At 38.3% G+C, this 12,500-nt stretch overlaps 1 protein-coding gene and 1 pseudogene across 1 annotated transcript in view; one reads left to right on the top strand and one right to left on the bottom strand.

Annotated features, from left to right (window-relative positions):
- The window catches only part of LOC138019122 (cleavage and polyadenylation specificity factor subunit 1-like), a 91,689-nt gene that overhangs the window by 55,926 nt on the left and 23,263 nt on the right, over positions 1-12,500 (top strand). Inside the window, exons 18-23 of the mRNA XM_068865794.1 lie at positions 2,646-2,726; positions 3,355-3,408; positions 4,053-4,160; positions 8,682-8,715; positions 9,709-9,881; positions 11,136-11,257. Coding sequence (XP_068721895.1) covers positions 2,646-2,726; positions 3,355-3,408; positions 4,053-4,160; positions 8,682-8,715; positions 9,709-9,881; positions 11,136-11,257 — 572 coding nt within the window. The remainder of the gene's footprint in view (positions 1-2,645; positions 2,727-3,354; positions 3,409-4,052; positions 4,161-8,681; positions 8,716-9,708; positions 9,882-11,135; positions 11,258-12,500) is intronic.
- LOC138018752 (tigger transposable element-derived protein 2-like) lies at positions 5,337-6,682 on the bottom strand (annotated as a pseudogene).

The following is a 12,500-nucleotide window of genomic DNA, read 5'->3' as shown; positions in this document are numbered from 1 at the left end:
ATAATAATTAAAATCTTACTACCGTCGTAATCTTATTTTTACTACGAGTGCCGTAAGCTACAGTATGGCACTGCCTTTCTTTTCAACTCCAATTTGTGGCTCTCATTCTTCCTGCGATACTATGGCCATACAGTGGACTAAAGGAGGAAATAAAGGCTTTTTTACTAAAGCTTACACGTACATGTATTATGTGGCCTTTGAAGCTGGTCACGCATTTCTTGGGAGAATTTTGGGGCATATTATGAGTGCCATAAATTCCCCTGTATCTTTCTATCTCTGAATATGTCTTGCTTTAATTGCAAATGCCTTTTTGGACCCATGACATTTTGAGAAATGTGTCCCAATTTTTAAAGCAAGCATTAATAGAATGCATGACTTGTTACATTTAATATTTTCAATCATTATTATTATTATTATTATTATTATTGCTTTGATGATCCATATAATGTTTTTGAAATTCATCTTTAATCAAGACATGTTTCGGATGAAACATCATCCATCGTCAGTTGTACAATGAGAAATAAACTAAAGTTGAGCAATAAATAGTGTAACAAAGTGAGATATAACATGAATAATTAAGGATGAAGGCGAGAACAGAACAACCACGAAACAAAACAGAAAAAACCAGACTATTTAAGCTAAGAAAAGAAACTAATTAGTATGAAAGGGATAAATTAAGATGTTTGACTTGGGAATTTAAAGATGGCTGCTCCCAAAGGATGTGCATGGCTTCTTTAATTTTCAATTGGAAACATGTGGAAGCAGAGTCAAGGATTTTAAAACAGTCTTCTGAACACCGGGAGCGACAATTTTCAAAACCTCTCAAGTGCTTAAAGATGTGGGAATGTTTGTCGGAGGCAAGATGTTCACGGATGCGAGTGGTGAAGGGTCTATTGGTTTCACCAATATAACAGGCATTACAGCCTGCACATGAAAACTTGTAAATGACTCACGATCCTTCGCCCCAAACCAACTCCTGATTTTAAACGGGGTGAACACCAACTTAATTTCCAGGTCGCTGCAAAATGTGTTGACTAATTTCTTAATTCTACGTTGTGTTATGATGGAAAAGGGACCGATGTACGGTAATTTAAAATACACACAACTGTCCTTCCGAGCAACACTCAGAGAGGAATCGGAGGTAAAGTAATAGATCGTTTTCACGTGACGTCATCACTTTCCAAAATCTAAAACTAAAGATCCACCAAAGTTTTTATCCTCATCAGGCATAAGAGGCGGTATATCTATATCTGTTGACGATTTCACAGCTCAGTATCGTGCTTCGTTTGGAAACCAGAGCATTTTGAATTTCGGGATTATGTAGGTGCGTGACACAAGGCTACGATCAAGTTTGTTCAAAAAGCTTATCTCATGATTTTGAGCCCTTTTAGAAGTTAGAGCATTAGGAAAAGTGCTTATGTAAATGCTTGTTTTTTCAGTACTGATAATCAGTTGCCTAGATAGCCAAAGTAAGTTCCAGATGTTTACACTATTTTCCGGCCGCCATATTGGTGTACCACTGAGGTACACCAATATGGCGTTTTCATACTGGGCTCTGTAAATTTCTGTGAAACATTTCGACGAATATCTGAAGTTTGGGGATACGCAGAGGCCTAAAACTTGGACAAGTGTCTTATTTCTTTATCTTCTATAACATAACAATTTCTTAGAGTTTTGCACTGCATAGTTTTTGATTTATTTTTTTATTGCGTGACAATGTAAACGATCTATTGTTGAGAAATTTTCTAACAACATTCTCGATAACGCTAGAAGGAAACAAGTTCTTCCGTAATGTTTTGGTAAGGTTGCTTATGTCCAAGTGAAAACCAGTCCAAGTATAATTAATTTTAAATACTGGGTCAACCAGAGTGCGTACTAGTCCTAATTTGTTACTAAAACACATTTTGCAGCGACCTGGAAATTAAGTTGGTGTTCACCCCGTTTAAAATCAGGAGTTGGTTTGGGGTGAAGGATCCTATCCCTGCAGGTTTACGATCTCGAGTCATTTACAAGTTTTCATGTGCAGGCTGTAATGCCTGTTATATTGGTGAAACCAAAAGACACTTCGCCACTCGCATCGGTGAACATCTCGCCTCCAACAAACATTCCCACATCTTTAAGCACTTGAGAGGTTTTGAAAATTGTCACTCCCGGTGTTCAGAAGACTGTTTTAAAATCCAATTGAAAATTGAAGAAGCCATGCATATCCTTTGAGAGCAGCCATCTTTAAATTCCCAAGTCAAACATCTTAATTTATCCCATTCATACTAATTAGTTTTGTTTCTTAGCTTAAATAGTTTGGTTTTTTCTGTTTTGTTTCGTGGTTGTTCTGTTCTCGCCTTCATCCTTAATTATTCATGTTATATCTCACTTTGTTACACTATTTATTGCTCAACTTTAGTTTATTTCTCATTGTACAACTGACGATGGATGATGTTTCATCCGAAACATGTCTTGATTAAAGATGAATTTCAAAAACATCGTATGGATCATCAAAGCGATATCTTACTTCGTGCTGCTACGAAGTTTCGGTATTATTATTATTATTATTATTATTATTATTATTATTATTATTATTATTATTTTGTCTCTCTTTATTAAAGTGCCACAGTGACTTTAACTCTTGTTTCTTTGTTGTTTTCTAGCGAAGTGTGAGGCCTCAGGTTGTGACAACATTTGAATTGCCAGGTTGTGTGGACATGTGGACAGTGTTGTCAGGTAATAAGGTAAGAAACACAAAGGCATCAGAAACACCAGTGAAAAGAAGTATCATGTTGCTTGCACTCAAAAGCATGGGATTTAATGGATAATTGTTTGAGGTTTAATTAGGATTATGATGTTGCATTGTATTGTGTATGTGTTATACACATTAATCAGAAAGCACTCATACATGTACATGTTATCGCAAACACATGTTTGGCTGTCCTGAACATGCTCTCCATCCTGTTCCAACCTCATTTGTTTAATATCCAAACAAAATTAATATCTTCATTTGTCTCTGTCTTCTTTGTGTATTTGACTTCATTATTATTATTTTTGTGTTAATTGTTAATTTCAGTTTACAGCTTCCCCAATTAGTTCTTTAATTTCCTTTTTTCCCTTTCCTTTCCTTTCCTATACTGATATTGTATAAAAAAAAATATTCAGCTGTGACGATGAAACCCTGTAATAATTAAAGGAGAAATTGACAAATTATTATTGTCAAGAGCACATACTATTCGAGGCCTTTTTAAAGTTTCTAAAACATTGGGGTATAGAAATTAATCATGTCCATGAGTAATTACGATAAATTGCTGAACTCTTGGAAAAAATTAATGTGTTATCATCAGGTATTTCATTTATGCTTTTTAACAGGTTGACAGCTGCCATCATTCTTTCCTTTTGTTGAGCAGAGAGGATTCCAGCATGGTAGGTAATCATCCAACTACAATAAAGTTCAAAACAGCCATTAGTACTACAGGAGTGAACAAAATTAATAATAAACTCTCCTTAATTTTTATTTTTATATACCGGTATTAGCTTTTTACTGCGTAGATTACCAAAGAGAGTTGCTAAGCAAATTGGAATTAAGTTAAGAAACATTATGTCATGCTACAAATGATTACCTATTCTCACTACTGTTACTACACTGTAACTGAAAGTTGATTGACAGTTATGCTGACTACAGCAAGAGAAAATGAGGGGACAGAGAAGGAGGCTCCCGGTCCAGCCCTTGGGATATGTCATTTCCACGAAAGTTATTTTTAGACGAGCGGAAGTCTTACGAGACGTCCTCATTCAGGCCAACCTCGGTTCAACGTTTGAAAGAAAATATATATTCATCAGCCTTCCACGTGCGCCATCATTTTCTCTTTTCACTAAGAACCTGAGAGCGAAGCAAGACTGCATGCGGACGCCTCGGAAGACAGACTTCCCCTAGACCAAGACTTCCCGCTCGTCTAAAAATAACTTTCGTGGACATAACATATCCCGGCCAACGCTTTGAGCCTCCCTCTCTGTCCCCTCATTTTTTCTTGCTACAGTCATGTTGACTCTTGATGTTCCTATTCCAGGTTTTAAAGACAGAACAGGAGATCATGGAGCTTGATCACTCTGGGTTCACCTCACAATACCCTACTGTGTTTGCTGGAAATCTTGGCAATGGAAGATATATTCTGCAGGTAATACTTGAGTTGAGACATGTCCTACTTTACCTACTGTACTTTTCATGAGTTTTAGTTTCCTTTGAAAACTTAAGGTAACTTTATTGTTTAATTTGGTAAAGATAACATGTGCTCTGTATGTGTAAATTATGCAAATACATGTAATCATCAAAACATGCTCATTTCCTGTCAGCCATCATGTCATTGCAGTATCAAAGGGAATTTTCTCAGAGTTCCTTACTGTCAAAGCTGAACGTCAACCTACTTAGGTTGAATTTCTAATAATTAATTTTTATAACTTGCATAAACAGTTTCCCATGTCTTGTACAATTTTTCTGATGATAAACGTCACCTTTAAGGTGATTCCCTTATTTTGCACCGCACAACTCATACTGCGCATAACATTGCGACTTCGGAGAGAGCGGTGCTTCACGCCAGCCATCTGAAGAGAGGCAACAAAGGCCTCTTTTACTGTTCAAGAGCTTTTAAGTGCAATCATAATAAAATTTCTCAGTTAAGAAGGTGTTGTTTTGGAACTCGCCCCAGTCCTTTCACAGAAAATGATCATTTTGACACCGAAATTGCCCCTTTGCCATCCCCCATTTTTAAGGTTGTTTACTTGTAATAGCTACCCGGAAAACATATTTTAAGAAGAAAAAAAGTTGGGTATTAGAAGTTGTAGTATTTACATGTAAATGTTGTGAAACTGCATTTGGAGTCTGACACTGAGTGCAAGGTGATGACCGTAGCGGTCCAATTTGCTTAGATTTCTTTGCAAGATTGAGCCGTTTTTAAATCAGCCCGGACAAACAAGTAGGTTCAAGTTTTCAGAAATAATCAGTAGCTTTTGCTACATAACAACAATTTTTCCAGTTGGTCTACATCTGTAGTTTCGAACTCTTCTCACGTAATTTGGTAAAAACGCTTATAACAAAGGGCATATAGTGCAAAAACAAGCCCGGTGCCAAATTTGAAAAAAAATCTGGATAGTAAGTCATTTTCAAGGGAATTACAGTCCAACCTTGATTATCCAGACTCGTCAGGACCTTGGTAGATAGTCCGGATAATCGAAAATATGAATATTAATGAGATACAAATGTAAACAAAAGATATACAGCAAAGAAAACATCATTTTAATTGTGAAATCTACACAGCCTGTATGTATTTACAACTGAAAACTTTCAGTTCAGGTATTTACAAAGGTTTAAAATGTTCAAGCATGTTTGTTTGCTTCAAAGACTTGTAGCTTGATCACATTGCGAAGTCCATCATTCGTCTTAGCTGCATTAACTGCACAGGGTCAATATCGTTCTGTGATTCCATCCACGACAAGCATTTTTTGAAACATTGCGCTGCCTCTTTAGTCGATACTAGTTTCTCGTCCTCGCCCTCATCTTCCTCATCGCTACATACACTTTCACTTTCTGTTGAATCTCTGACAACGATGGGTAAAATCTCTTCATCAGACATTTGCGGTCATTTTCCAGATTAAGCCAGTCTTCCACATCGTGAGCATAAGGCATTTCCTCATTGTCAAGTTGCTGTACATGTTCCAACATTTCGACCATGGACTCAGCCATATTATCCTCTCTGAAGTTGGCCTGTGAATTTGACTCGCTGTTGTCCGAATGAATTCTCAGTTTATCGTAAGCCTTGCAAATCGATTCCGGCTTCCTTCGTACCAAGCATCTGAAAGAATATAAAGTGCATCTTTCACAGTATGAAGCTTGACAATGTCCTTAATGCTTTGAGTTTGATCAATGTCTTGACTGCAAATTACTTTCTGAAGAAGTTTTCACAGTTAAACAAACGATCCCGTGCTTTTTTGAATCCTGGAGCAGATTTGGGCTTTTTGCAACTCTGAGTTTTCAAGACCACAACTAATTAATATTCATGAAAAAATTTGGACCAGAGAAAAAAGTCCAGATACTCGAATGCTCTGGATAATCAAGGTCCAGTAACAGCGTGCACCTACTGGTCAGGCCTCGGGTGAATCTTAATCATTATTTTTACCATGTGGCAAAGTGCTATTATCCTTGACAGGGACAAGGAAGGGGGGGGGGGGGCAAGCTTATTTCGGTGGCATTGTGATCGACCATTCTTGGATGGATGACCCCGGAAAACGTATTGGTGCTTGGCATGTAAAATGAGTGGGCATTGGGACTGATAAGCCATTTGGGACAGTCACTGTTATAGACAACCCCCAACATGGTTATCTGCATCTAGAAAGGGAGTCCGTGGGGAGTAAACTGGGAGTTTCCCTTTCTTTTGAGGTTCAGTTGTGTCTGGGAAGGCTTGAGCTTGAATTTGTTTGGATAGTTGAGAAAATGCAAATGATGCTGAAGGGTGTCACGAGGGGTTCTCAGATCTGAGATTGATCCATCTTCATGTGCAAAGAGATGTACTCAGACATGAACATGGTGATTATCTTGTGGTCTGTCAAAATTTATCTTGTGAGCTGCTTCAGAATAGGCTCCCACAACACTTACTGTATCAATTTGTTCTTCTGCATCTTGGGGGTAAGCTATCATTGCATTCATAACTGGTTGTCAAGCTTTGCACATGTAGTACTGTTGTCTTTGTTGTTTAGTGCCTTCAAAATGCTGCCAAATAAACATAACTTCTGCTTGTTGGATTTACCATCAAAAGTAGGAATGCCTTGTGAAGGTTAACTTCTGTTCATTGGTTTGTTTTCTTTGTAATCTTTCTCTAACTTTAATTTTTAATCTACAGTTTGCCAACATTTTTCACAATGTTGGTAGCTTTGTTATTCAAGCTCCTTTGGTGCAGTTTTGTTCTTTCGTAATTTTGCACTCAGCCATCTGATGAGTTTCTTCAATTAGTTGATACAAAATGTCTTGGGCATTTGTGACCTTGTTGAAGGAGCTGGAAATTTGGTCAATCCATGTAACTTGTCACTATCAGCATCATCTATATCAACATGCATAGAGTCCACTGTGGTTGCAGAACATTTCATACCCATTTCAAAATTTCAGGCAGTAAGTTTTTGGCTTATTTAAGTTCTTCAAAATTAGTTTCAGGTTGGTTTTCTCATGCTTCCTTACAAACTGAACATTTCAAAGAGAAATATTAATTTTTTAGCTAAATTATTGTCTAATAAAAATCTGTTTTGAAACACTTACTTCTGCATGTAAACGGATTCAGTGTCAAAAAATGGAAATTTAAGGTCATCACACAAGCTCGTGCAACCGGAGCTAGGATTCCGCCCCGGGTTGGCGGGAAAGAAGCAATCAGATTGCAGGATTTTCAGAATTCTGCCAGCTTGTGCATTGAAAGCAAATAAACGGCAGTTCTTCTTGTTTCTCAACAAGTGGTTGAATATTTTTACGTGATGAGTGATTCCACTTTGTAAGTCTCCCACTTTGAACAAGATCTTCAAGAGTATCGCTGACCATGCTGTAAAGTTCAATGTTATTGTTTGTGTCTGAGTTTGGTAACACAATGAATACCCTTGTACCTGAATTATGTACTTCCTTGTGACTTAATTAAAGTGGATTTGGTTGTTGATATTGGGGTTGAAGAACCAAAAGCAATAGATGAAAACCAAACTTTATCGAAGAGAACCAACCTTTCTAATTTACATGCACCCACCTTTTGACATCCAAAGCAAATGAACCTACCAGAGCTCACAACTGATACTTGCTCAGAGAATAGTCATAATGCACACACTTGAAGGAGGGCCGGCGCAAAGGGGTTTTCCAGCTACATTTAATTTTGTAACTGTGGGTTTCCAATGAAAAAGAATTGCTGTTGATCCTTTCAGAAGGAAAACGTTTTGATATTTGGCTAATCCTATTGTAGGGCAATTTATTGGGTCCCCGAGTGTTGCCATGGCAACAGGACAGCACTGCTAAAAAAACCCTCTTCAATTTTTTTGAAAAAATCTTCAAATTTAAGCCAGTTACCTGGTATTGAACTTTTGGTTGGCAGAACGTTTATAAAAAGGCTGTTGGGAGATGAAGAAAATTCACTAGATAAATTTGTTTAAACTTCTCTCTTGGAATTCACCTTTATCACTCGGCGGCCATTTTGGAGTCCTTGGGGAGTAAAGGCTTTGTCTTTGCATTGTCTTTGCCCATCCAGCCTCACATTGAATGAGAGGCTCGACGGGCAAAATCTTTTGTTTGGACATTGAGTGATATGGGTCTATGTGATCAAACGAATCTTACTGTTATGCAAAAAAGCAGGGTAGGTCAAAGAGCTGACTTTCGAGATATTGCTCAACATTTCTAATAAAATTGATTTCCGGTTTTGGCAATTTTAGGTCACATTTTAATTTCCAGTTAACCGTTTTGATTCATAAGCCAATGCAAGCAGCTTTAGTATTGCATGTGTGGTGTATGAGCATGCACTAAGCTGAAAACCCTTTCAAGCCTCGTTAGTCTGAAGGTTGCTACTATCACCATCAACTACAGAAGGTCAAAAAGACAGTTATGTGGAAGGTGAGCACTTGGGATCTGTGCAAACCAAAACGCTGAACTTTAAATTAAATTGATTTTGACCATTGATTTATTTAAGGTTACCCCCCAGGGTGTGCGATTATTGGAAGGAGGTGAGTCACTGAAGGAAGTCTTTCCATGATTTTTTCTGTTACTTGTAAAACCTGTTGAGATTGTTAGGTCACCATTATTTTACAGAGTGATGCAGTTTCAACATTATTCATCTCTTAGCTCCTTATGTTTAATGTAAATATTCATTGTTTTTTTTTTGGAGGCGCGGTGGCCTAATGGTTAGTGTGCTCTACTCCAGAGCGAGTGGTCCAGGTTCGGGTCCTGGCCGGGGACATTGTGTTGTGTTCTTGGGCAAGACACTTTACTCCCACAGTGCCTCTCTTCACCCAGGTGTATAAATGGGTACCGGCGTAATGCTGGGGGTAACCCTGTGATGGACTAGCATCCCATCCAGGGAGGGTTAAAAATACTCCTAGTTGCTTAATGCTACGGAAACCAGGGATAAGCACCAGCGTGTTGGGTCATTGGCTTGGAAAGCGCTTACCTATTCATTGTTTTTCATTTATTAACAAGGGAAGATAAAAGATTACATCAGTAAAGGGGAAGAGTGGAGTGGACTACTATGAGGCTATGCTGATAATCTTTGATAAAGGGATTGTAAATCCTTGTTACAATACTATCCAAATTGATATAGCCATCAATTTCACAACGTCAACAATAAATTTTTTCAGATGACAAACATTGGATGTATGAAAGCCATTTTTTCTGAATCTCTTCTGGGTTGCAACTTTGCCGTAATGGCATCTCATGGAAAGTGTGTCCCCCAACGCTTGTGGATATTTCATTTTAGCCAAGGGTCATTTTGTGTGTTTTTTTGATGTTCTGGTTCAAGACCCTTTGGTATTTGAATCACCAATTAGCTCTGATAGGCTGAGGCTCCAACACATTGATGAAAGCTTTTGATTTCATGCAAGTCAATAGCATGAATTTAACAGTTACTCTGACTTCCAGTTCTTGCTACCATCAACGTTACTTAGCTATTGGTTTTTATTCTAACTGATATTTACATGACTGTATGTTTTTGCTTCAATCAGTGACTCAGCTCTATCACATTCCACTGGATGCTGGATTATCATCTATTGTGTGGTGTTCTCTCTGTGATCCTTATGCTGTCATGATGACCTCAGATGGTTCACTTTTGTTACTAGAGTTCACAATGGAGGGATCTGAGCCTAAAGTGAAAATATCCAGACCACAAATAAGCCAGGTAAGTTTGTGGTGGAACCCTGTGTTGCTCTTGTTGTAGAGGGTCCAAAGTGAGATTGAGTCTTGGACTGCCATTATGCACAAAGAAAGGAGCAATCTTCCTCTATGCTATTCCTCTTTGCTACTGTGGTAGTTCATGAGAGAACCTCAGCACCATTAATACATTTATTTTATATCAAAATTCAGATTTCTTGTTTAAGGTAGGGGAGGGGGAGAAACAATTTCCTCCTGTTTTTACAGGTACATTTATTCCTGGTTAAGAATTTTTAAAAGCGGTCCAATTTTGATTTTCCTTAAGTTTGTTTCATGTTATGCTAATGAATATTGCACAAAGAAAACCTAAAGTTGAACTGGTTTGGAAAATTTTAAACCAAGAAAAGATTTGAGCCACATTACAATTATATGCAACATTAAGAGTAGAGGGGCTGCATCTGCAATGAAGCAATCTCGTACCCAGAGTCCTCGGCTACTTGGTCAGCGGGTGAGCGCCCGGAAAGACTCTGGGATAATTGACTCCATTTTCCCAGAAAACGTGGGTTCCGGTCTTATTGCACATGCTCAAGTTTAAATGGAAACAGTAAGGAGAAAATCGTAAACAGTAGAAATGACAGGTTGACCTGGTCGTTTTATTATTTTTGTGATTTATATATTTCTGAGGTAGAAAAAACAAACAGCACTGAAACTAGTTTTAGATTTTGAATCTCCCTCCAAATTCTGGGGCTTCCAAATTACTGACTGCCTTCCTGTCAGACTGCCATTGTTTCGCAAGCGGCCAATCAAAATTGTAGTTCACGTCCATTATCCCAGAGTCTTTCCGGACGCTCGCCCACTGACCAAAAAGCCCAAGGACTCTGGGTACGAGATTGCAATGAAAGAAAGTGGATTTTTTTTTTAGATATTTTGATTACTGTGTGACATTGCAGCCGGAATTTCAAGAATAAACAGTGCCTGACTTTGTTGTAGATCTTGCAGGTTTAATAAATAAGGGCACCTTTCGTCCCCTATGTTTGTCCTTTGACAGCTGGCACTAATTTTGTCTTGCATAATGAGATAATAACGTGCGGAACTTATTTACTATTTATTGATGAAAATATGCCAGTGATCTTACAAAACACCAAAAAAGAAAGGAAAAAGTCATGAACGGTAGGTTGACATAGAATAGTATGGTATCTATCACTTCTTTTATGACAAAGCAGGTGCTGGTACGAGCTGATAACACTTACTCTGATAACATCTCTTTACTGGTTTTCTTCAGGGTAGCAAAGTGTGTGCATGTTGTGCTTACAGAGATGTTAGTGGAATGTTTACCACAGAAAAGGCTGAGCATGCCATCACTGCAGTGCATCCACAGCCTACCACACCCACCACACCCAAACCGTGAGTCCATCATAATTTGTGTTTGACTAATATAACAATTAATGCTAATACTTATTTGTCAAATCCAACTGTCTTCAGTTGGATTGGAAATTTTTATACAAAAGTAAAGTAAAGCAACCATATTTAAGGTCAATAACTCGTAACAATAATTCAACTGACAAACCTGAGGTCGATGGTGCGCTCATTTTACTTCCCCCTCTCCATCAGTGCTTCGTTTTACGGGTATTTAAAGCTACTCAGAACAGAAAGAAGTCGAAACAAGGATGTGAGATTGAACTCAGGACCTCTTGCACCAAGGCCACGCACTAACTGACTGTGCCATCCTCGCTCCTCGCTTACAATTGCATGTAAATACAATTTAACATAATTATAAGTTCGCTAGGTGGAGCAAGCACTGTGGGCTTAGCCTTTGGTGCTTTTAGGTTAATCCGGCAGTTAGCAGTAGTGGTTTGAGCATCTTTGGCAGTTGGCAGTCAATTTTGTCCTCGTACAGGGCTAGCAGTCAGCGGCATAAGATTCTGGGGGTTTTTGCCTTGCAAGGGTCAACAGGCTCATCTTGCGCCATGTGCAAATAGCATTGTCTTTTCATTTAATGGAGTGGATGCTAGTTGTTTTTTCACCCATCCCTCCTTCTGCAATCACTTATAATAATATTGTAATTGTTATTTGGTATCCCATAGTTTTTAATTCGAACATATTCTTTTCATAGTTATATAGTCTTATCATCTACTGTTATCAATTCTTTATCTTCCTTTGTTACATAACCCGACTCAGCCTGTAATACAGTACTTTGAACGGTACTGTATGGCATTCTAAGCAACTCTTGCAACAACAATCTCTTACTTTTGAGTGGTACTGAACAGATGTAATTTAACCCAGTCAGGTCTCATCATCTGCCTTTCAACCAGTCAACTTGAAAAAAAACATGTTTAACAACATTCATTCCAAGTGGAGGTCAAGTGCACCATGGAATACCAGAGGCCGGCCCTACACCTCCATCACAACTGGGTACCAGTCACACTGAAGGGAATTCAGTGGAAGGAGAACAGGTAATATGGACAAGAATCAACACACATACACACCAAGATGGCGGATCAACAAGATTCTTTTAATGCGAAAGCCAGCTGTGATGTCAGCACACCACGAGGTTGTGACAGTGTCTTTTAAGCAAAAAAAGAATAACCGTAACAGTGTAAACTGCTAACTTAGCACTGCGAAATACTGAGTGGCAAAATGGCACTAA

This window comes from Montipora capricornis, chromosome 10 (genome assembly GCF_036669925.1).
Source record: "Montipora capricornis isolate CH-2021 chromosome 10, ASM3666992v2, whole genome shotgun sequence".
Classification (NCBI taxonomy): domain Eukaryota; kingdom Metazoa; phylum Cnidaria; class Anthozoa; order Scleractinia; family Acroporidae; genus Montipora; species Montipora capricornis.
The sequence above is the reverse complement of the archived record's forward strand: the minus strand, read 5'-3'. Positions and strand labels throughout refer to the sequence as shown.